Source organism: Platalea leucorodia (assembly GCF_965183815.1).
Source record: "Platalea leucorodia genome assembly, chromosome: 9".
Lineage (NCBI taxonomy): Eukaryota > Metazoa > Chordata > Aves > Pelecaniformes > Threskiornithidae > Platalea > Platalea leucorodia.
Genome location: NC_138831.1, coordinates 36434148 through 36459917, shown reverse-complemented (window position 1 = coordinate 36459917; position 25770 = coordinate 36434148). Strand labels below are relative to the sequence as shown.

Here is a 25770-nt window from a genome sequence, read left to right as displayed (position 1 = left end):
GTGTTCTTTAAAGTTTCAACTCTCTATTCAGTTCTTTGACATAGAAAATCTGAACTAAGAGTATGAGGTTAGGGGTATTTATTTTGACCATCTGTCTTCACAGCCACTAAATGACTTAACTAATCATTGCTTTACAGAATTCAAACATACCTAGCAAACAACAAAGGTCTAAAATTTGAATAGGTAATAACCTAGGATGTATTAATTTGTAAAGGTATATAAATCCTTGCATAGAAAGTTTTTTCTTATTTTAAGGCATAAAACCAGAGTTTACTTACTTACATTGCCTTAATAGCATTAATAATACCGATCAACTTAAACATTACAGGAGTGCTAGCTTTTTCCATGAAACAGATGCATGGATTGACAGCTAGACCATGTGATCTACCCTACCTTTTGAAGATACATTTTGTGATGGTGTTACTGTTGGAGAGTTAACTGTAGGTGAAACAGCTGAATTGCTTCCAGCACCAACCTCATTAGGCTTGGCCTTTTTTGGAGTTACACTGTTGCCTTCAGAAGTAGCAGGACGCTTAGATACAAAAACACTCTCATTCCGACCTACAGTGGTTTAAATTAAAGAACCTCAGTTTTTTTCCATAGTATATTATGAACACATTACTGATGCCTATACTTCAACAGATGGACAAGTCTACATAAAGCAGTTAAAATTTCCCTAAAATAATAAGCCATACAAAAGTTAAGAAAACAATATCCAACTCAGACTGAATACTCTAAGGCCAGTGGAGAAGGAAAAGGTAAATGCAAAGAGATACAGCCCCATCCCTCAATGCCAGTAAATCATACTATGAGCACGTGAATTTTTGGCCTGCTTTTCACATCTTGACCCACACTGAGACAAGGTGAGTTCACAGTAATAAAGTTAAGCTAAGCAGCTGGTTTCTGCAATGCCCACTATTTGGAACAACCTCTGCCCTTCAGCTGAAAAACATCTCTCTTTTTTTTGGTCCTATGTTAATGCTGGTTTAGTTTGTTATTTCATTCTGTAAAACATTTGAGACTTTAGTTTGTAGGCAAAATGAAAAGTGTTGTAACTTCTAATGACCAATCACAGCACACCTACTTGCTCTCTTCTGAAAGAACAGTTGATTCACTTATTGTTTGCAATATTTCTTCTAAAAAAAGAAAATCACTAAAAAATAACTAGGAAATTCGGAGGTTTGGTGCCTGATTAACGTGCCCATCAATACTTGGCTCCATCTTGTCCTGAAACCCATGTCTCTGTCACCATAAGATTACCCTTGACAATGTAATCTCAATACAGAGATCAATCCTCAAGTAGACCTGAAAGAGCACAGCTACATACCAAGAAGTCTGAAGTGCCAGCACAGGCCTTGTAAATCTCTCACAATCACAGACTGCAAATAGCTGTAAGACTATGATAAACTATGACAAGGACTAGACTTTAGTTCCGGACACAATGATCTGAACTAAGGACATTCTTGTATATTCCCCTCCCAACAGTCTAGCTGCTCAAATGATTTCTTCGGGTTTAATAAGAAACTGAATTAATATCTTCAAAAGTCTTCTCAACAAGCAGAGATAACTTGTGTCATGTAAAATTATCCAAACTTCTGAGAAGAAACAAAGCAACTCCCTCCCACATCCAAGTTGTGTTTACTTAGTGATAACTATCTACACCTAGCAAACAGTCTGGATAGTCTCCCCATTCAATCCACAGAGGTAAAGAATCCCAGGAGGGAATGCTGGTATTTGAGCATCTTGGAGAATTTAGCACACTATGCCTCATATACAGGAAAACATAATTCACTTGTTATATATGTAGTTAATCATCCTCATGTTCTCCTTTGTAGCACACCTTTCCTTCTTTCTGAGATAAATGAACATATTAAGCTCAAATGTCTCACTCTATGCATTGTTTGCCTAAGGTAATGAACACATTCACAAAATAAACAGGTTATTCATTGGATACTACCACTTCCTATGGTTTTTTAATTTAGTTATACTTGCACTGTTAGGTATATGAGCTGCTTATATTGACACATGCGTCTTGATCAGCAAAGGCTTCTATAGAGCTGGTATGACTTTAGCGTTCTTCTGTACCACTGTGGCTATTCGAGCATCAGGCCATCAACCTACAGCAGGAACTGCTGCTATATATTTAATTATGTGTAGTTGTGTAATGAGGGCCAGGGAAAAGACAGAAGGTCTGACTGATTTTACAAGAATCTTCAGTATTTTATTTTACTGTAGAAAACCTGTTTTGGAAAAAAGGACTTATGTGTTAACAAAACTGGTAATAATTTCAATTAAAAAAGCCTGACACGTCTGTGACAAAAAATTTGAAGACTATTTTATACATTTATAAAGGTGAGAATTCTTAACTCAGTTTATACAACTCTGATATAATAAATTTCATCTTTCAGAAGAATTATAATAATACTAGGAGAATATAGATAGGTTTGCATTTGAATTCTGTTTTTTGTTCATTTAAAAAAAATAAAGGCTATTTTGAAAAAATAATCAAACCAATTCCAAGTATTATTTAATATCTAGCCGGTATAAATTAGATTGACTCCTCTTTTCATCAAAGAGCCTCTCTCAGCTGGTGCATGGACACAAGGATTCCTTGGATTGCCCATGTTCTAGACTAGTTTGTCCAATCCTCTACCCAGCAGATCACACCGCCAAAACTGTCAGGGACTCCACGTACTCAACAGAGCAGAGAAAAGCAGAAGCCAAACAATTCTTGTTTGGTTTTCAGGCTGCTCAGGAGTCTATTACTTTCACTTCATGCTATTAGTGAATACTTTTGTAAATATTGTGTAGCTATTACGAAAGAGTTGGCTATACTCATACACACAGTATTATTGTGTACAATATCTAAAATGATTGCAAGAAGGAGCAAAGTATACTGGATGCAGTACCACCTTGCCAACAGCTTTCTAAACACACACTACAACACTACTATAAAATCCTTAACACTTACGTGCATTTGTGCTTGCTGGGCCTGATTTTATGAATGATGGCAAGAGACATTAGAAATGGTAACCTAGAATAAAAGCACCAAATGCACTGTGGTAACAGCCAGATCAAATTACCAGAACAGGGACATGAAAGCCAATTTATTTCAGGCCTCTAGTGCATTGTCCCTCACCAAGATCTCCCATTAATCTAGTGCTATGAATGCACATATACAGTCCAGTCAACTCCTAAATACCACAGAACAGTTCTTCTATTGGTTATGACATTTTCTGGTTCCTCCAAGTGGGTAAAGTGTGTGGGAGAATGAATCCAAAATAGTCTCAGAAAGCAAACTACAGTTTTACATACATCCCCAGTGCCCATCCAACCTGCAGGTTAAGAGTTATCAATGGTGTTTAAATTAACACCACTGCCTATCTATCTAGCAACCTAACAAAATGGTTTGTTAGTGTCCGTTAACAGCTTGTTGTTTCCCTGCTTAGACCTCAGAAATAAAAACTTATGCTATATTGAGCTAAAAAATGTCTTTAATGATCCACATAGAGAAGTTAAGTTGTCCTGCAGAGTATCACAGGCCAGTTCCCAAAAGGATTCTGCTTTTAAATACCATATTCCGGAATGTCTTGTGCCCAGTGCTGCACATGAATTAGAGGAAGCATAGCACCAACACAGGCAAGTAGGTATTGGCACATAGGAACAACACGAACATAAGCACATTATGTGACCTCACCATGCAAGCCAAACCACAAAATACGCAGACACTTCCTTTTGTGAAGTTAAATGTATCTTAAATTTGCCTTCTGTATCATAGAGATACTTGTGTTTCAACCCACAATTATAAACCTTTTAATGTCTAAACCCTATTGCCATCTTACATAAATAAACATAGACTAGAGTACGGTAAATTTAAGACGCTTTGAATTACAATCCTTGATGCTTCTAAGTATTTAATTTTTCTGGATAAGAGACTAATACAAGTAATTTTTAAATATGCAAGCCAGTCTCCTAAATTAAACAAAACCAAAACCTACAAACTATTAAACTTTAATACCTGTTCTTTGGAGAACAAGGCTGGAATACTGAACCATTTGCAAGAAATAAAAGCTTTGCTTACTTTACAAAAAGCTTTTTAACCCGATAAGACAAGAATGAGATCACAGAATAGTCGGACACATGCAAGGAAATACACTACCAACCCTTCACTGATAAGTATCTGGAGCGAATGCTTAGAGAGGCAAAATCATCACATCAAGCAGAATAAACTAGCAATCACTCTGTTCTACGTAACTAGTTAGTATGACTAGCTAGGCTATTTGTTGTACATAACCTGTTATCTCATGGAAGAATCAGAAGTGATTGTCATCTGTAAGTTACAGATTGAAGGACAGGATTCTGGACAGTTATTACAAAAGTGTAATCCTTCACAAAAGAGAAGGGAAGTCCCATGCTACAGCCTCTTTAAGACTGAATGCACTGCATGCTTCAGATCTACTTCATCACATTTTTGTGACACAAAAAAAAGCACTTTTTTGTTTGTTTTTAAGTAGGTTAAAGTTTCTGCTGAAATACAATTTACCTAGATCAAAAAAAATGTTTTATTTGTCCCAAACTACACATTCTTTCTCTTCCCCTCCTTTTCAGACAGAATCCTTTTGATCCCAGCTACTCCAACTCCTATATATATAGCAGTCAGGAAACCAGGATCATCATCACAGGGAATCAACTCAGCAGACTCGGGAAGTTCTTCTGGTACTGTTCACAGCCCCTCTCTTGCTAACAGCCATTCCTGTTCATGTTAGTCAATGAGTGATGGATATACTGAAAATGAGCCTTTATCAGTCAAAAAAAATTACAGTGGATCTGGCAATATTTTTTTCCATCTAAATGAGCATCATAAGAAGACATCAGTTGATATTACAGTCAGTCTAATGTGCTGAAAAGCAAAGTCTGACAACAAAAGGCTCCAAAGTTTATTTCATTCAACATTATACAGCATTATGTACAGGGGGAAGAAAAAAGTAGCTATACTATGTTCTAGAAAGCCTATTTAAAGTTATAACCCAAAGATCTGCACTACAGTTAAATGACATTAGGCTGTTTCTTTCTCTTATCAACTACTACAGTTATACCCACCTGTTACATTCACTGCTGGCCCAGTCTGGTACTGTGGAACTCCCGAGTTCTGTCTCACACCAAACAGTATACCAGATGTATTATCTGGTGCAGCTGGTGGAGAATCCATAATATAATCCTAATAAGATATTTTCAAGAGGGAAAAGAAATTTGAGGTTTAACATTTTTTTACTTGCAGGCTTCAAAGGGTTTATTTTAAAAACATATGATTGCTTAAAAGTACTAATAAGTACTCAGCTGTAAATCAAGTTAATTACAATCTCCCCAAAATAGTTTCTTTTGACATTTTGATAAGTTTGCAACTCTTTTCAGTGGTGGTTAAGTTATTCATAGCTGCGTATCAGAATAGTAAAAGCAACGGTAAGACCTGGGAAAGTCCATTTTATGAAATATTACTAAACCTGTTTGAATTGCTAATTATAACTGCTTTTGTTCAAAAGTCTGATGACGTTTCAAATACTTGAATTGTTTTTTCAAAAAACTCTAATACTTTCTTCCTTCAACTCAAACTCAGGCATTTGCCTGTTACTCTTGCATAACAGCTAGCTGCATTCTGCTGATCAGAAAACCAAAGTCAAAAGTAGCACAAACTTGCAGCAAGCAGAAGCCTTCTCAAAGCAAGATGATATTAAATCAATCAAATTCTACTAAGTGGTCAAGCTTTAATGAAAAAAGTATCTACAGCATGTTGACTGGGAATGGCACTCAAGTTCATTATATCACTGAAGATTTTTTTTCTTTCATGCAGAGTAATTTCATAAGGACTTCCAGAAATAGTATAGTCAAACCCTCTTTTCAAAGCACAGCTAACCCGAAAGTTGGTTCATGTTTCTCAGTGTCTTGTTACATTAAGTTTTGAGCGCCTCCAAGCACAGGTATTCTCTTACCCTTCAGTTTAAAAGGTTTGCCCTTTAGTACTACATATAACCTAAAAAATTAAATAGTCCACATTTCTTGGCTCCAACACTGAAAACTGTTAAAACTAAACACCATCACTGATCACTCAACAGGTAAAATTTGGAGGGAAAAGAAACATGAAATTTAATTCTCTTTACAGATATTCAAGGTTTGGGGGTGAGGTAGGAGAAACACACTTTCCAAGATTCATCAATACTGCTCACATCTTAATAGGCCATTCATCCTAACACAATCTGGAACATGAAATATTTTCAGCAATAGCAATAAGGAGTTAAGAAAACTTATAATAGAGTTAGGTTTAATTTCAACATTAAGGTATGAACAGCAAAATATTGGCACTTGATCTTTCTACTCTGAAATAATTCAATTGGTTACACTTCATCAAGCTGTATTGTGAAAAAAAACTTGACAAAAGTAGCTCCATTTTCAAAAAAAAAAAAAAATCATCCAATACACACATACAGGCTTCATCATCAGTGTATCCATGAGACAAAGGCCAAAACACTTCTTGCTTTAAAGATCAATCTCACAAAATGGCTCCCATTCACAATCGTGGTGCTTATTGGAAAACATCCCTGTGGAAGTCACTGCATTTATAACTTCCATCAAGTTTAGGCAACGTGATGGTAAGAAGTCTAAAGAAGAGCACAAGTATGATAATCTATTTCAGGACTCCTAAGTATCAGAAAAGATTTGAACACAAAGGAAGATGCTTCTCCCCATCCTGCCTTTTTGTTGTACATCTCTTAAATGAAGATCCTACAGGACCTTAATGATAACGAAGAGCCGTTCTTTCTTCTGGTGAGTGACCCAATCCAATCTAACCAAATTAAACATAAATGTTCAAGAGTAGTTGTGGAAATAGTTACTAAATTTCTCCGCTCTATGTGTTATGAGTAACAGCCACATGAGCTACAGTCACAACAGAGCAGGTGTTGCTGTAGCCACAATTGTTTCAGACTAGCCAGTGAAATTAGAAGCAAAGCAGCTTAGCCTGCAAACCCCACGTCAAGCACAACTAATGCTCAGGTGGTAAGCCTGTGGTAGGCTCTTACTGTCAAGGACTACACACACCACCTACATTTGAAATATGACCAATACAACAGCTGCACATAAAATCTGCTTCTCTGACTACTCTGTGGTTGGCTTGTTTTTAACTGCTGCTAACATTTTAACTTTCTTCAAAATAATAGCCTGGGTATTTTGATGGCATATGTACATCTCCCTAGTATATACACTAAACATATCTGGCAAGTAAGCTAGTAAAAACAGATATCCTGGAAATTCAAAGCCTCATAATTTTCAAAGTATCCTTTTCTGTTTACAATTACTCCTTTCATACAGTTTGGCTCTGCCATTTTACATACAGAAAAAAACCAGTATCTTCCTATGCTTTAGAAAGCAAAAACGTTTTAAAGAAAAAAAACAAAACAGCTTTACCACATCAATGAAAAAAAAATATGCTCTCACATGCAGAAAGGCAAAACCCAACACCTTTATAAATTAAGTTCCTAGGGCTCAAGTGGAAAAAAAAAAACAAAAACAAAACAACAAAAAAAACCCCAAAAACCCACCACCACTTTTAGTTTTCCAGGAAACTAGTGAAAATACTGGGTTCATACTATCCATCCTAGATTTCCTAACTGTGGAAACCAACGTGATAATTGCTAACCAAATCCACACAAAGGAATTACAATGTATGGTATCAGACCTTTGCTCTCCCAAAATTAAGTAGGAACTGGAACCTGAATCACACTCAGACTGAGGAAAGTGCCCATTAAGTAGGGGAAAGATATGGACAGAATTGGCTGAGGCTTATTGGAGAGCATTCTGAGCACTGAACTATAGAAGAACTTAACCGCTAAGAACAAATCTTTCGTAAAGAAGCAGATAGCCCTATGCTATCATACACAACAGCAGTAGCTCTGACTGAATTAGAATTGCTGTAAACAGTACGACTTAAGCCAAATTCAACTCAGTTTTTGGAACTGCATTAATGTAGTGCAGTAAAAAGAACACAAAAGCTAGACTTTTACAGGAAGTCAGTGAATCAAGCCTGTGATTGGAAAGGGGTATTTCAATGATAAAACTGGAATACCAAACATTGACAAAAGGTAAATTATAGACCTACATGTTATGAAATTGAGGAAGTGTGTGTTTCAACCCAGTTGGTAGTCAAAAGCAATCAGTTCCCACAGAAAAACTCTGACATCCTGAGATTAAAAAATATTGCACCATATTAGGAATGCAAAGGCTCTCTGAAGGATGTTCAGCTAAAGAAGGGTCCTGCCACAGTGTCCGGTCATACCTCACAGTCATCTTCACATCACAATATTTTAATTTCAAAGGCAAGTTTCAACATCTGGAAGCTGAAAATCCAAACATCAAGCATTTCCCAGAAAAACTTATTTGAAGCCCTTGCCACAGAAGAAAATCAAGTTGGGACGAAACAAAAAATGCGTGAATGAAAATGTCACAGAAAGCCCAAGGCAGAAAATCATCAATATAAAACAGTGGTCTCAAGTGAAATGAAGACTAGATAAAGGGGGGAAAAATAAGTACAAAAAACCTAAGGAGCTCTTCTTGAATGAAGACAATTCAAACCAAGGACATGAACCAAAATACAGGTAGTATACATATGACACTAAGAACAGCAAATGACATAATGTGGCAGGAGTGATTTTAAAAAAGTCACAGAACTTTGCCCAAGAAGCTGAACTATAGTACCTCACTGAAAAAAAGCACACCAAACAAGCCTCTTTCCCCATAAAAAAATAACATAATAAAGTGACAGGAACAATACAAAACCAAGAAAACAAATTATTATAGATAAGGCTAAAATTCGAAATAAAATTCTGAATCTAGAAAAGTTAAGTTGAAGAGATGGACAATTCACTTTCAGCATGTCTTAAGCAAGGAAAAAAAACCAGAAAAACCTTCCTAAAGGTACTCAAGAATTTCTTAACATGCAAAGAATAGGATGTTACATTTAGGATAACTTAAAAAAATTAAGAGCTCATGAAAGCCATGATCAAAATGTCAACACTGTAAAGCAACCATATAATATATGATAATTTCAACAGTGGAGTATCTATGCACTGGATATCCCAGAAAAGGATGCATTACTTTCTAAAGCATGTCAGCCTAACTTGGAACAGACAGAAGTGACTAATACATGGTTAGAGATCCTTTCCATGCCGTGTACCTTGAAAGTCATATTTCAGGCTGCAACTTCTTCAAATAGCTGTTTCTCTACTCTGACAGGGAAGAACAACAACTTGCAGGTTTTGGCTAAATAAGACTATAAAACTTTAAGTCTCATCTGTAACATTCCTGTTGAAAGTAAACTCAATGAATGAAAAAGAACTCTCACAAAAAGAAGCGCTGTGTGTATAGTGTCTTTAAAGGAGATCGCTGTCTTGATGAGTTATGTCCAGCTTACACATACCTTTTGGAGAAGTTCAGCTTTCCTAGGTCTGTTTTAAGATTTTCTAGTAAAAACAATGTACAGGCCACTAGCAGCTTTGTCTATCAGAACAAAAATATGTATGGGTGAGGGAAGCAAAGGAGGGGACTTTCTTTTGCAGTAAAGATTCTGCAAGACGTCCTAGGACTCCTTTGAAGGATTTAATAAAGCATACTATGTCATAAGTAAACATTTATAAAAATAAAATTCACAGACTTGAAATATGTGTGTACATTATGTGCAGGAGCAGACGTTTCTGTATTAAACTGTCCTGCCGTATAAAGACAGATTTAAGAGAACTCCAGAGGCAATCTAGATATCCTACCGATATCTGGACTTTTGATTGTATCATTTTTTAGGCCGCCTTAGATACAGTGACAGACTGATTTAGCTAACCTGCTTCACCAGACATGCCCACAATTTCTCTCTGCAAACTATCAACTGCTGAAGACTCAAAATTGGAAAGTATGAGTACTTTCCTAATGAATCTGCCAGATTCAGCTACCCAGTTGATAGGCAATGATTCCATTGCATTGTTTTTCTTAAAATACAACCCTCCATCCGCAATGATTTAGCCACAAGTCTTCACAAGAACATCTAATTCTCATGTTTTAATGGCCTTATTAACTATGTTGATTCAGACTAACACCGCTGTTCAGCAAATGCAGAATACATTAGGCTGCGTGATTTGTATTTATACCAGAAGACTGACAGCTGGGACAACTGCAGGTGTGTATATTTGCATGGATGGTGGAGATGGTGCCTACTCTTAGTCTTCATTTTAACCTGAGAGTAGTAGCTAACATTATAGGCACGCTGTCTAAACAGTTCCAGCTTAAGTTATTTTCAATAAAGGTATCACATCATAGTTTACCTCATACAAATATGAAATTTTAATCTTAATTCTTTCTCTCTCACAAATGTCCAACAGCTAAGGCAATAAAACCAGCATCTAACTTGACTCCCTAAAGTTAACATTCTGAGGTTCTGTGGCAATTCAGGAAGATCTATGATACATGATCTATGTGCATAATTCCCTTGGGCTTTTCAAGCAAAACAAGTATGTTGCCGAATTGTTTCATCTACTGACCCTGCAATTTTTGGTTGCTTAAGTCCTCCTTACCATACTATTGTTTCACTACAATTGACACATAAACCAAAAAGCAAGAACACCTAAGGAGCTACCACTACAGCATTCTCTTGAGAAGTGAAAAATCCCAAGAGAGGCGCTGTAAAAATCAGGTGGGAAAACCACAAAGTTACTTTAAACACCAAATGCAAGCTATTTAAAAATTAAATTAATTTATCAATACAGAGGATCTGTCTCTGAGCAGAGAAATCTGCAAAATTTAGAGAATGAGAATTTCCATCGTTTCTCCACACAACCTAAACAGTACTGATTTCTCTTATGCTTAAGATTTTCATTTAATGTAATTCCAATGTTACTAAAGCTATCATCTTTGACTCTTCCAAATCACTATTTTTAAATATATATCTTAATTCACCAGTGCAACATTATGGTCCTAGAATCTTTACAGTTTATATAATGTTAGTCTATAATCTAGTCCAGGTCTTCAAATTACTAGACTGAGTCAGTATGTTCCTCATTAATTTATTCAAAAGTAATCGCACCCGAGTATTTTACAGTTTAAGGGAATAAAAATTTACCTGATCAAGCATTACAGGCTGTGCTGTTACAGTAGTCACTGGCCTGGATACAGGTTGAGCCACTACAGGAACCGTGGTATTTCTTGATACTGGCTGTGTCGTCACTGGAATGGTTACAGCTCTGCTAACAGGCTGTGATATTCCAGAACTTGACCCCGGCATCTGCTGTGTTGATAAACATCCAGCAACTGGTCTCTGCAGTGTTTGTGAAGTTCCTGAAACATTCACTGGTATAGACAATGGCTGAACTGCTACAGAGCTAGTTGTAGGTCTGGATACAGACTGAAAGACTGATGACACAGGCATGGCACTGGGGCTGGAGGCAGGTGTCGCATAATGGTGACTGTCAGGCTTGAATGCAGTAACTGTACCTGTTGCAAAGGATTCCAAAGTTACCTTTATATAAATTTTGCAGTCAGATGTTTCATAAGTGTTGTGGATTTTTTGTTTTTAATTACCATATTAGGACAATAAAGTACCTCTACTGGGTGCACCATTCTGTATCCCCCTTCGTGATGAGCTGAGGTTGACTCTGTTCAATATATCTGTCAAAAGTTACATTTATCTTAATTGCAGTTAAATTAATAGTTTAATTGCTTTTCAAATTAAAAGTAGCATTCATATCCACTAATTAAGCCAATTAGGATTTGACTTACAAATTAGAATATTATTTCTAAAATAAATACCTGGCAAAACAAAGCAAATTAAGATATGTTCTACTCCTCTCCTCTTAGGTTAAGCAAGCTCACCTAAGAATCTCAGTTTTTATTTTCTCGGAGATAGATTACCACACAAATAAGAGTGCAAACAAAAAAAGAACATTTCATAAATATTTAGCTTTGCTGATTATAATGCATTTATTCACTTGTTTCTCATATACATAGTAAGTTCCCCAAATACTAGAACTGCTCCACACTAAAGGAAGCATTTTCTCTAAACCAGTAACTATGCGATTTGCTTCTGTATTACAGGAAAACACAGCACTTACAACCTTGTTTTTAGACTTCATGAACTCCATTTTCCAATGTGAAAGAAAAATCAACAGACCAGCAATCAAAGGAGCTGTGCTGGAATTGCATTACAAGAGGACTGATTTTCTTACATATCCTATGTGGTAGTCTATGACCAGAGTTCTAGCTCATCAGAAATACATGGAATTTCTTAGATTTTATGTTTACTCTCTAACCAATGCCACCGACATTCCCTGACTTTTTGTGTCTTAGTCTGGAGTTTCTGATCATTGCAGAATCTTACAAAAATATTCATCAAATCAAAATATTTTTCTACTACCAGATTCTCAATTCTGTTAACATTGCTGTCAAGTTTCTTGCTCTGACATGTGAAAATATGCATATGAAATTAGATAGATCCTCCAATATCTAACCAACGAGATTTAAAGTACCTTCTCAAACCAGGGTCAAATTACATCAGGATCTCAAACAATAGCGCTTAGAGTATCTACACATTGTGTTTAACAACCTTAAGGCTGTTTCCACCAGCAATGGCTCATTAGTATACACTACTCAGGTTGATAAATAAATCTAATAGCAGTAGAGCTCAGAAGATCACAGCTTTCAACCTGTCACCTGCATTTAGATCATACTAATAAAAAAGCAGCTGCAACCAACAGATTCAAACAGGTTTGCATTTTTTAAGATATGATGAAATTTTGTCCTGTAATAGAAATACTATTTTTACTTGAACACAACACTAAGAGCAAGGATTAACTTAATTCAGGATTATGCTGAACACATACTTTGTGTTTGTTAGTAAATCTAGACCTCACATTTGAATTCCAGAGTGAAATGGAACTAAAGCCTTCATTTACCTACAAAAAAAAAAGCTATCCTAAAAGTTACGTCTCACAAAGCATATTCAGCTTCAGACAGTCTGATGCGCGCACAATTCACATCCTAAAATACAAAGATAGATTTTACTTTTTTTAAAAAGAACATTTCAAGAAGGCAGTGATTTGAAATTGTAAACTAGATTTACATGACTCAGCTGATCCATCATAGACTTGATGTGCCCTTTCCCCTCCCCCATCAAAGCGTTATTTGTCCTGTTTAGGTCAAACAGCACTGAAGTATAAGAAAGCTAACATGCAGAACAACATTTTAAAGCAGTAACAAATTACAGGTTTGTATCATGAAAAAGGAAGCAAGAAAAATGAGCAGTAACTGTACAAAAAATGAGCAGTTGCAGGAAATGGTAAAGGGAACAAAGTGTGAATTACTTTTCATCCCAGTCAAATTAATCCTCCAGAACATCAGAAGAGGCACTTTATTGTGCATGACACTGTGCCAGCAGGTCAAAGTTGGGTTTTTAACTATTTCCTTCAAGTTTTCCACACCAGTCTGTATAAAAACTGATAATTGCATTGTCAGAAAAAGGTTAAAAAATTGCTATGTATTACAGAAAATATACCTCTCAGAAAAATTAAGAACTACATGCGAGTCTCCATTTGTCATCTAATTTTTCATCTGATCAGACAGGAATTTTCTCAGGTAAAAACTAAACAACAGTGATAAGCAAAGTTGAATTCACTGTGTCTTGCCTATCACCAATAACAAACTGAAGCCTGACTACTGCCAGGTAGTACTACTTACAAGCCAGAGAAGAACTGAGGTCATTCTCCCATAGCTGTTTTTGATAGTGAAGTAGAAGATTACAAAGAGAAAAGTTGAGGAAAGGGAAGGAAAAGAGATAAAGTAAAAAGTTATACAATAAGTGATTTTACTTGTGTCAGGACCGAGTATGGACAGCACTAGAGTAAGATGCATACATTGCAAGTCCCTATCTTTTAACAAACTTCTTGAAGTTGCTGAATCATACCAAAATTATAGTTTTCACCTGAACTATTTCTATCCTTTATGACTACAAAAAAATCTTGAGACTACAACAACTGCAATGAAACTTGGCATATTTGTTGTTTCAACACATGCCTAGTGCTTTAATAGTTGTTCTATGCCATGACCTACTGCCAAAGACCAAGAGCAACCCAGAGGTCTCTGGACCTTCCAGAAGACAGTAAGGGTATTTTTCAGTCCTTCTAGAAGTTTGTAACTGCAGAAAACTTCTTAGAGTAATTTTAAAATATTCTTCAAATTTTCAAGAGGCTCTAGAATATTTTTAAAATATTAAAAAAGATTAACCCTTAAGAACTATTTTCAGGTGAGAGAATTTTAACATCAGCTTCAGTGTTTCTTTAATATTTAAAACATAACTTTCAACTTTTTTAAGCTAGTGTAAGAAGCACTAGACTTACTATCCCAGTGAGTAACAAAATAAAATAGAGTTCAGATGCAAGATGAAAGTATTGTGAACTAAAATGACTGAACGGCTAATAATAGCTCCAAAGTCCATGCAGCAGAGCGTGACAGAGAGCCTAGTTTAACATTTTGTCTTGAGATTCTTCACTGCAAACTATACACCTTCAGAAAATGACTATGGAAATCTTGGGTACAAGCATAGCAGAGATGAGGCAGAAACTGAAAGCAGTAAACCTCACCAGGCAAAGTCTTGTATATTTGATAGCTAGAGAAACCTTAGGCCATCCCTCTTAACAATTGACAAGATGGCTGCATACAGAAATCAAAAAGTTTCATTACTAAAATTAATTTAAGTAACAAAAATAATGTTCTCCTTTACTTACCTGCCAAATCCCAAGCACAGGACAAACATGGAATCCTGACACATCTGCTGTCATCACAACCACCTAACCTCACTCCCTGCACTGCCTGCATTAGGAGAAAACTACAGAACTTGATGAAAAAAAACTCTTTATTTTACAGGGGATGAGTGAATTTATTAATAGAAATCTCTTACTTAACAGAGAAGCTTCTACATTAATCACTTTTCCTGATTGTGTTTTTATTATAGACACTTAAGACAGTTACCTTGGTTTTGTCAGAATGATGTCCACCCATTCAGACTGTCCACCAACACATGAAATGTGGGGTGGAGAAAAAAGAGGGACTGTAACATGAAGACTTGAATTCATGCACATTACTTCAGTGGGGAGACACTTCCAAGTATCTAACTAAATATCAACTATATTATGAGCAACTGCATGCATGGTTTCAGCACTGTATATATTGGCTTTTTAACCGTATTGTTACTGCTAAAACCTTCAAACGTCGTCGTTTTGACTTCAGAGATTTAATGTTAAAGGTAGACACAGCTGTGCATAACCTGGGTTTTAGGACAGAATTTCTTAAGAATTCCCATTTTCAGTATGACAGCAAACTACAGAACCGCTTCAAGATGTAGAATTTCTTAAGTGTTACTGTTAAAAATTCTATATTTTCAAAGTAAGTTTAAAGCTTTACACCTTGAAATACCTGTTTTAAATTATGGAAAATGTTATCTTACATGTACTAGCCGGCTTTGAGCTTGATATTTCTCCAACAAAGATTGGCTCATCATCGTCATCATCCTCCTCCACTTCTTTCACTCTCTTTTGCCATGGTTCTAGCTCCTCTTCTTCACATTCCATAAATAATTCTGCCATCTTGAGACTAGACAGTAAAAAACAAAACACACATACCAAAACATTCAATACTTTCATGAAAAAGATGTTTCACCATTCAGTAAAGGTTACTGCACTTGATGATAGTTCCCCTAGAACAGTCTTCCTTCCCTGCCCCTCCCCCCCCGCCACGTTCTATACAGGTTCTATCTATCTGATATAGAAGATTTTCAAAGATTGACACCACATCACCTTTCTGATAATTATTTGAATTCTCATCTTTGCTATTAAAGATGATAAAAGACCAAAGATATCCTCCACATAATTTAAACTATTTTTGTATAATCCACCAGTAACTATCACAGGAAGCCTCTGACATGACAGTGGAAGGTATCTTTAAAAAAATACTCCTATTCCAGGTAAGTGATTCACAAGAAATGTGAAGACCCTACTATGAAGTGTGTAATATACCTGGCACAACTGAGTTACTGAAACACTAGTTACAGCTTTATTCTCTTTCCATCTAAAAAATCCCAAACCAAATAAAACCCCACCCAAACCCACAACCTACCACAGCCCCACACATTTTGTAAGATTTTGCCAGGGCTTCCCATATAGTCACATTCTCTTTAAAATCCAACAAAACCAAACCAAACCAAAATTCCCCAATACTCACACAACAAAAAACCTAACCACCAACAAAAAACACTCAAACAAAAAAACCCCACAACAACCACCCAAAACCATACCCACAACACATTGCATAGTGTTTTCATTATCAGTTAGGACTTGATAAAATTTTTGCATAGATGTCCCTCATGCTTGGAGACTTGCTCTTGCAGTAAGGAAAAAAAAAGTCATGTATGAAAATATGTAGCTTTTGGAATTAACCAAATTACAATCAGCATCTCTAATCACAACTGGTTTTATTTGTTTTTTAAATAAATGGTGATGGCCAATGAAGTTTTCCTCCTTCTTTTCACATCTTCTAACATAATCTTGAAAGTATTTCTGAACAACACAGGAAATAAGAAACTTTTATATTTCTTTACACACACTACCAATAATCTAATTTGTACCAAGACCAGTAATTTCATAAAACTACAGGGCTGTCTCAGCAATAACCAGGATCAGGATCCCAAAACAACAGTGTTTGCTTTGCCTAAGACACAGAGCTTCACAAAATCCAATGTCTCCATTTTTTGGTAAATCAGAGGGGAAACAATACAATTTTGGATGAGGAACCCAATAGTAACTCCAGTCAATACAGGAATTCCTTGAAATTAATGAGCAGTTAAGCACATGAAATTCAATTTATCATTGGACTGCTTTGACAAAAAGTGAAGGATATCTGAGCAACAGTTTCTTTCATGAAGGCCACAATCAACAAAAGAATATTTCTAGTCTTATTACCAGGCCACTGCCAACAAAAAACATTACCAATACTTCTCTTATTCTTGTGCTGATGCAACACTTACCTGACAAAGCAAACTAGTTAAGGAAGCTTGACTTCCCACTATTATGCAGTGATAGTTCTCTGACAGTTTAACTCCCTAAACCTAATAGCCAGGACAACACACAAGCACTAACATATATGATTATGCCATTAAAGACTATCACGCCTTATACAGAAGGTGACAAAATCACAATTACATTCATAATGATAAACTAATATTTCTTAAACTAAATTATTTATCTTGTAAGATGAAGAGGGTGTTTATTCAACACATTTTTCTGTACAATTTCCCATGATTTTCTCCTTTCCAAAAATATTTCGAGAGCAACATATGCATTAAATATTGGGTCAAGTTGCTTTTTTGAAAGTATAATTCTGCAAAACTAAGAATACCCCTCATTATCTATCAACAGTGTTTGAAATGGAAGTCTTCAGCACAGACGCAGTGAGAAACTCTCTAATATCTAATAAGAGAAGACAATTTCAGGACAGGAGTAATGAGCTGCTAGATTTGGTGATGGACTGTAGAAGTAATTAGTCTGTAATAGCTTATCACAGGGGAGCAGACAGAATCGTGCCCCTACCTTTATTAAAGTGCATGAGGATGACGCTGCTGGTGTTACACGCTAAGCCTTGGGGATAATATAAAGTAGCAAAGCTATACTCCTTCCTTCCTTCCTCAGCTTAAGGTGCTGAAGTTAAACATGGTGCTAGGAAAGAAGAGAATAAGACACTAAACTAGATTCTTGTTGCGGGAAAAGAGGAAGAGTATGAAGCCAATTTCCATTTGACAGACAACAAGGGCCATGTGCCAGGTCTTGGAAATAGAAGCCTGACTCTCCTCTGTAGAAGGACATTCTCTAGAACGCCTTTTCTTTATAACACAGAGTCAAAGTTTATTAGACTTCAAGGCAAAATGAAAGACTTCTGTCAGAGACTTTTTTCATTAAACTGACAACATAAACATGAGTTGTTTTTCTTTAATTAAAAAAAAAAAAAGTTTTATTTGACCTCAGGGAAAAAAGTAAATCAATTACAAAATGTGCTCAGAGAATGCAAATGAGAGCACGTGTAATTGATATTAAAAACACAAAATAGACACAAGCAATCTATATGTTAGCAGAATTCTAAATCAAATACATGTGATAACCTCAGCTACACTATAATGCAGCTGATTTTTTTTTTTAATACAGTTAAAAGTAATTTGATAACAACTTTTAGAAAGTTACACCAACTGATGACACCTCTTATGGACGTTTCATTTTATGAATCAGGATGTACATACTAAGGTATTCTCAAAAGGTGACTCAAAACATATGGCAGCTTTTAAAAGGCAAGTATCAAGATTATTTAAAATCTTTTAATCTATTTTTTTTGTATTTCAGTGCCATGATTTGAAGCCAAGCTTTCACTGACTTATTTCCTGGCAACAAAGCCAGCCTAATGAGTTCCCACCCCGCTCCTGCACTGCTCCCTCAGCTGTGCTAGTGCAACTTTTCGTGGAACTATGACATGAACCAGGGCAGGTTAAAAATAACCTGGCCCACTAACAGTTTTACCGTCACGACTGAGAGGTCAAAAAATCTGTGGCCTGAACAATCAGAGTTGCAGTAAGGGAGAATGGATTTGATTACAGGAGGTGTGCAGGAACTGCTCAAATGGTCTCCATTGCCAAAGGAAACATCTAAATCCATTTTTAGAGTACAACTAGCTTCCAAGTTTTCAGCTTTTTTAACTACATTAATGCAGAAAATGCATTCCAGGAGTCCTGCTGGTGGTTGCTCTCAAAGCCAAAACCAACAGTGAATCCTTCCCCCACTCTCACCAAATATTCCCCAGTGGAGGTGCAGATGCCAGTATAAGAAAGGTAAACCTATTGACAATAGACTTTATTTTCCTAATTTTTTAATACATATAAACATATATACACATTCATACGCACATCTCCTTAAAGGTAGTCCATGCATCTGAGAGGTACAAAACTCCAATAAAATGCTATATGCAAACTCCAACAAAATGCTATATGCATATAATCACAGAAAGTGTTTAAACCATTGTTCTAGGCTAAAAAGCGTCAAAATTCTGAACAAGTTCTTAAAAACTTTAAAAAAAATATCATTAGACTATATCAGGATATCACTTTAAAAGGCAACTGCCCAGCAAAAGCTAAGGCTAGTCATGAAGTCCATTAGGCAGGCACAGATAATCAACAACCTGCAAAGACAGAAGTCCATGGAACACTATTATAGTTACTAGACAAGCAACGAACTAAAAACCTGATACAAGACAGAAAAAAAATTTAACTAATTGCACAAAAGAGCAATAAGCTTCTGATGAAATAAGTGTTTTAAAAGCACTAGTTTGGACATCTTTATTTATCATGACAATTATGTTTAAAGATTGTTAGAAGCCAGTTGTATTCATAACCTGTTTTTATACTGTTAGCATTTAAAAGCACTCACATGAACAAAAATGATACAAACATTAGTAAATGTAACAAGAATGTAACAGCTGAGGTGAAAACAGCAGAAAGTGATCTGTAGAAGTGCATCTTAAAGACACAGAAATCAATACTATAGGAAATCGTGGCAAATGTAGCTGCAGTAAGATTTAGAGTTACTGAAAACCCATTTATTACTTTAGATGCAATTCACCTGTTCCGCTCAAAGTCAAGTGAGCTTTCCAATACTCAATACTTCTTTGGATTGGCTTAAAATAACTGAAATCAAATCACTAGTACGAAATTGGTAGTGAGCGCAAAGAGTGAAGACATCTACGTTAACCAGAAAGTTCTCAGACTAGCCTTGTTTGTCATCTTTCCAATAATAGTATTGTCAGTGAATTATTCAAACATTATTTTCTCCAGTTGAATAGCTGCACTTGAAATAAACAAGGAAATTATATTATTTACAACACAGACCACACAGAGCACCCACATTGTATTTTTCAGATGAATTCCCATACATGTACATAACTTTGCCTCATGTTAGCTGTAGAAGAGCGTGCAACCCACAGCTTCATCAGGACTGTGAGCAGTTACATTTTTATTGAATGCTGCATTTGTTTCAGCAGCGAAGAAACGATAACCAAGCTGAAACTGAACCTGAAAGTTTTAAAAAGCCAAAGTATAAACCCACTTCCTTCAAAACCAAAGTAAACCAGCCAACGCTACCCTCTCTGCCCCGAGATGGTATAAGCTCCGCCTCGGGAAGGCCAATATTGCCTTCGCAAACCAGTCAGAAGTTCACACCCCCGAGCTGCGATGGGTGCGAGGCCGCGGGAGGAAGCCAAGTCCCCGCGGGCAGCCGAGCAGCTGCCGCTCCGCCCGCAGCGCCCCTGGCGCCGCCGGCTCTGCCGCAGCCTGACCGCCCGGCGTCCCGCCTCCCCCGCGCCGGGTGACCGCAAGGACTGGACTGAGGCCGCAGGTTCGCGTTTGGACGAGGCCCGCATACCACAGCCGCGGCGGGAGGGGAGGAGGCCCGGCGGCAAGCCCGGCATCCGCTGCCAATTGCCGGTGGCCCTTGCCGCGGCCGGCCCCTGGACGGCGGAGGCAGGGCGGAGCGAGCCCTGCCCGGGACGCCCCTGCGGGGAGACCCCCCGGTTCCCAGCGGGGCCCCGCGGGCGGCCCGAGGAGGCCCTCACGGCCCGCGGCCCCCGCTCTACAGACGCGGGGGGAGGGGGGAGTGCAAGGCCGCGCTCCGACCTAAGATGGCGTCGGTCTCGCAGGCGACAATCCCCCCGCGGCCCGCCCGCCGCCGAGCGGCGGCTCCCTCCTCCCGGGGAGGCGGCAGGCCGCGCCGGCGGGGAGGGCCGGGGGGAAGCAGCGGGCTGGCTTACCGTGCTGCGCGTCCGGAGAGGCCGCGGCAGGCCGCCCCGCTCCCTTCCTCCCGGGCTGGCGGGGGGATGGGAGGCAGCCGCGCTGGCGGAGGCGCCTCACATCGCCGAACCGCGGCGCCCCACCTCAGCCGCCGCCGCCGGGGGAGGGAGGGCGGGCGAGGGGGGAGGGAGGGAGGGAGGCGGGGGTGGCCGCGCGGCGCCCGGCGCGCTGCCTGACGGGTAGAGCGCGGGTCAGCCCCACAGCGGCGCCTGCTTTCCGGCAGCCGCGGGGCGGGGCCGGGCCGGGGCCGCGCGGGGGCGGTGCCACGCGCCATGTGCCGGGCCTCACACCCCGCGGCCGGCGGCGGGCAGCGGCGTGGCGCGCGCCGCCCGCCTCGCGCCCCCTCAGCAGCCGCCGTCGCCCGGCCCGGCCCCGCCTGCCCTCCGCCGCCTTGGCGAGCGCTGCCAGGGCCAGCCGCGACCCCGCCAGATCCGCGGCGGGCCCCGCCAGCAGCCTTCACCTCCTCGGTGCCCCGTAAGTAGGCCCCGCTCGCTGTCAGTTCTGCGTGCAGGGACGGCGGGCGCGGCCCTTGGTAGGCCCTGACAGGCGGCCAGGCCTTTCCCTTGCGGTACAGTCGATCACAAACACCAGTAACTCCACACAGCCGTACGGCCAAACAAAAGCTAGGGAAAGCTCTACCCAAAGTTAACGTTACATACGAACAACTGAGAATATAATGCGGAGTATGTCGCTGGAGTCAGTGAAACGTAAGATACTAAACTGGATGCTCTTCAGACTGCAGGTTCGTTGTGCACCTGTTTTCATTGTTTTTTTTAATAGCCATTTACCCAGCAGATTAAATAACATAATCGAACGTATGATCAACTGTTCCAAATCTTTACTGAACAAAGCATTCCTATTACTTTCAGTGGGACATGGCAAAACTGCTAGGCAAGGCCCTAATTGGGCAGTGGAGCCACGGTCGCTAGGGAAAACAGTCCTGGAGCACAGTACCGCAAAGAGCTGTGTTTTCACTCACCTCAGAATTTGCATATGAAAATCTCTGGATCAAAAGGAGACTAAGAAATTCGTTTTTCTCATGCCTTTTTGTCTATAGTGCTCTCTCACCCTGGGCAACATCTGTCTTAAGAATGCTCCCAAGTTTAGATTTTCTTTTTTTCTCAGTTTTGCTGTCCATTCTACCCTAATCAAAAAGAAACTGTGATTCTTCCTTTAATAAAATATGAAAATATTTCTGGTGAATTTTGAAGATAAATAATGGGAAAGAACTTAACCAAATGTAATCTGTATCTCTCAACTTTTTCAGCCCATACTTCTCACAACTTATTGTTGGTGACATCTGCCATAGCTGCCTTCAGACATCCTCAATTTATTTAGTGTAAACTCTCTCTGAAATATAGGTATTTTTCAGAAGAATAAGTGAGGTGTCCTTCTCTTTGTGAACTTAAGCTCTAAAGATTTGACTACTGTGTTTAGCCTGGAAAATAATCTGTTCGTTTTCACTTTTATCTTTAGCCTTGAGATGCTTCCAGAGTACTTTGGAACCTCAGAGAAGTGAAGAAAAAATTAAACAACATGAGTAATTAAATAATTGCTGCCTAGTGATTATGCCATTAAATCATTTGGTTATTACAGTTCAGTAATTAAACAATTATTAAACTATGCCATCCTGCCAAAGTAGGAGGAAAAAAGAAAGAGAGAAAGAAATATTCTAGATATTTGGCAGAAAATGGAGAAAAAGAATGGGAACTAGAGAGGGGAACTTACTTTAGACAAAGTGCCTGGGAAGAGAGAGGTATAGTCCAGTTGTTTGAAACATGTATTTTCAACTACTCATTTACCTACTGAGAAATCGTTGTGGGTGTTTATGTTCTTTCTAAAGCAGGATAAGTATAAAGAGAATATTAAGATTATAAAGTAAAACATTGAAAAAGTGTGAAATAACAGAATTAAGATCAACTTTGCATATTTAAGTTATTAAATTTGTGCATTCTGAAGGTGCACAATTGCATAGTCTGTTCTGCAAGACCCCTGCCTAAGTCCTTGGACAAACTTATTTGAATATCATGTTTTTACATTATCCTACAAAGCCATAGGAGCAAAACAAGTTTATCAAGTGAGAATTAATAGGTTCACAACTTTGAAACTCACAAATGAATGAAGGATAGTAAATAGCCCCCATAATGACAGAAAAAATAGTTATTTCCAGGGCTCCCTCAGTTTATAGATGAGCATCTTGGCTAAGCTTAGTAGATAGTTAATGAAAAAGCTGTAAAACTTTGTGTTGCAAAGAATAATTGGTGAATAAAGAAAAAATTAGAAAGTTTAATGAGATCTAAAAAAGCTCCTTATAAAGAAGATACTGAAAAGTCAGTGTACTGTGATATAGGTGAGCTGTGTCTCCTTGACGTTAAGATGTGAGACTTCATAGACTGCATCAACAATGAAGGTGCCCTTCTAATGTTCCTCATCAGCCATGGAAATGACATAGGAGTTGCTGAGGTAGGGGGAAATAAAAACAGGGATTCCTACCTATTTCAGTTGGACTCGATGATCTTAAGGGTCTTTTCCAACCTTAACAATTCTATGATTCTACCCTCCACATTTAGTAATAGTCTTTGGCAGTTATCATTGCAGTGAGCCAGCAGATCCAGGCGATTAAAGAACATGCTCTTCCATGGTGTCCTTGCAATAAGAAAGGCATAGGCAGCTGTACCACACAGGAAGATTTGTATCTCCTATAGGAGAGGCCAGTATGGTGGAAGACATGCTGTACTTTAAAATGCGGTCTAAAAAACTGCAAGTTCTGGAGATGCCAGCCAGAATTAAGTACCATGAAGGAAGGCTGCGTTATGTGTCAAAGGAGGTACTGATAAGCTAACAAGAGGTTTTAGGAGGACCATGCCCGAAAACTTACAGAGAAAACTCTAAACATAAGATATACTCTGAAAGAGAAACTTAGCAGAAGCTGATTACAGAGAACAATTGTATTTCATGCAGTTGGGCAGCATGCATGCGCTGTTGGCTGCAGTGGTAAAGCTGAGCTTGAAATCTAGCATGTCTGAATTACTTTGTCTTAGATCTACTGGCCTGTAACTGAATTACTAAAGAGGCATTCCTTTCCCTTCTGAGAGTTATTGACGGTAATCTCTCATCAGTTTCTATTTTTTGTCTCAAAAGCATTGTCTGTGCCAGAGAAATCAATTGATTGCAATATCCCTCAATGGTCCAAAATATTCCTATTGCTTGCTGCAGGTTAAAAACAAAACAAAACAAAACAAAACAACCACAAATAAAAGTGAGTTGCATTTGTAAACTGAAGACCCTTGCTAACATGGACTCATGGATGGAGGCAACTAGACTACATTGATACTGTCAGCTCTGGCAGCTGTAAGACCTGCCAGTCCAATCAAAAAACAAAGTCTGTTAGCTGTTTGTATTTTGTTTTTCCACTGCCATTCTTTTTCTTTCCCCTCAGCAAAAAAATTGCAGTGATAGATTCATAGATTCATTCTAAGTGTAGATTCGCTATATTGTTACTGTGATCTGCCCCTTCTGCTCTGTAGGTCTTTTACTGCTGTTTCTTCGTTGTAAATTGCCCACAAAACTATCATTTGTTCTATCCCAGGGGTCTATTCCCCCACATCACCCTGTATCAACCACTGAACAGTCTCATTTTGACAAGGCATACAGAAGTTTGTTAAGAAATGGCAGAAACTGGTAGCTGCTTTGCTCACAACATCGGGGGGTATAACTTACTTCCTGTCTTGACTCCTCTGACTTTATGCAGGTAGAGGGACAAGTGCAATAAGTGAGAAATTATGAATACAACTATCAGCTTTATTCTGCATATCAACCAGCAGTTGTTCATATTGTTCTTATTTTACTTATCATGTTCAGGCATTTTGAGGCAAGAGTGTCAGTCAGCTAAGCATGAGGATTTTGCAGTTGAGATAGGCAAAGGGGAGGCAAATTGGAAACCAAAGCATGTCTTCTCAAGTAGTAATTAATAACTAGATACAAGCAAGTTGCAAGACAGCAGTTGCTCTCGATTGCTTCAGCTCAAATGTTAACAAAAAAAAAATCCTCATATTGATTCATAGAGACTAGAAAAGAATTAGGCAAGCAAATGTCTATCTGTTATTGATTTCTGTAACCAAAAGGCCCAGTATAATAATTCTCAAGATGGTAATCCATTTTTCTCTTACAGGGAAAAAAGCTTGGGACTGGGAAAAAAAGATCCTCATACTCTTTATATCAATTAGCAGATCTTTAAACAATGCATCAATGCCTGCAAAAGCTGGATGATTACTTTTCACCCTGGCACCATATTTTTCAACTTATTGATCCTTTTGATTTTTAACTACAGCCATCCCACCCATATGTAGCTAAAAGGCAAACATTCCATCAAGGTTTTTAGCAACACAAATAGTTTGGTTGAACTGCTTTATATTTCCAGATGAAGACCAAAGAGCTAGATAGTGGGAAACCAGGAAATGTAGTTGATACTTCAGAAACCTTGCTATGCAAGAACAGCAAAATGAGTGCTTAAAGCATATAAACCACCATACCTCTTACCATGAAATCATAAAACAAGCTAATGTTTTATTCATCTGTAGTTACAGGATAATTTGGAAAACCTTTAACTATGCCATTAAAGATTCACAAAATCAGATATACATTACAAATTACATTATCTTTGGATTAAGAATTTATAAAGAAATTCTTAGAACTATTGCTATTGACATTCATCTTAGGAAATCCATTTTGTTGCTATTATGACCTAACCAGTGTCACTAGATAGATTGAAAGAGTCTTCACTTCCCCAACTCTCTCCACAAACAACAGAGGCG

At 38.3% G+C, this 25770-nt stretch overlaps 1 protein-coding gene across 14 annotated transcripts in view; it reads right to left on the bottom strand.

The window, feature by feature from the left end:
- ZNF280D (zinc finger protein 280D) overlaps nucleotides 1–21060 on the bottom strand; it is a 55069-nt gene extending 34009 nt beyond the window's left edge. For 8 of the 14 annotated variants that reach the window (XR_014229288.1, XR_014229289.1, XR_014229290.1 and 5 more), the window contains exons 1-6: nucleotides 20917–21033; nucleotides 15527–15672; nucleotides 11632–11697; nucleotides 11153–11523; nucleotides 5101–5218; nucleotides 394–561 (exon numbers count right to left, since the gene is read on the bottom strand). Coding sequence is in view for 10 of the 14 variants with exons in the window: in XM_082322629.1 (XP_082178755.1) it covers nucleotides 394–561; nucleotides 5101–5218; nucleotides 11153–11523; nucleotides 11632–11697; nucleotides 15527–15665 (862 nt within the window). In the remaining 4 variants the exon portion in view is untranslated. Of the gene's footprint in view, nucleotides 1–393; nucleotides 562–5100; nucleotides 5219–11152; nucleotides 11524–11610; nucleotides 11698–15526; nucleotides 15673–17663; nucleotides 17738–20916 lie in introns of those variants that run through there. The other 6 variants (XM_082322636.1, XM_082322631.1, XM_082322630.1 and 3 more) reach the window with 6 other exon arrangements.
- Nucleotides 21061–25770: the final 4710 nt, after the last annotated feature.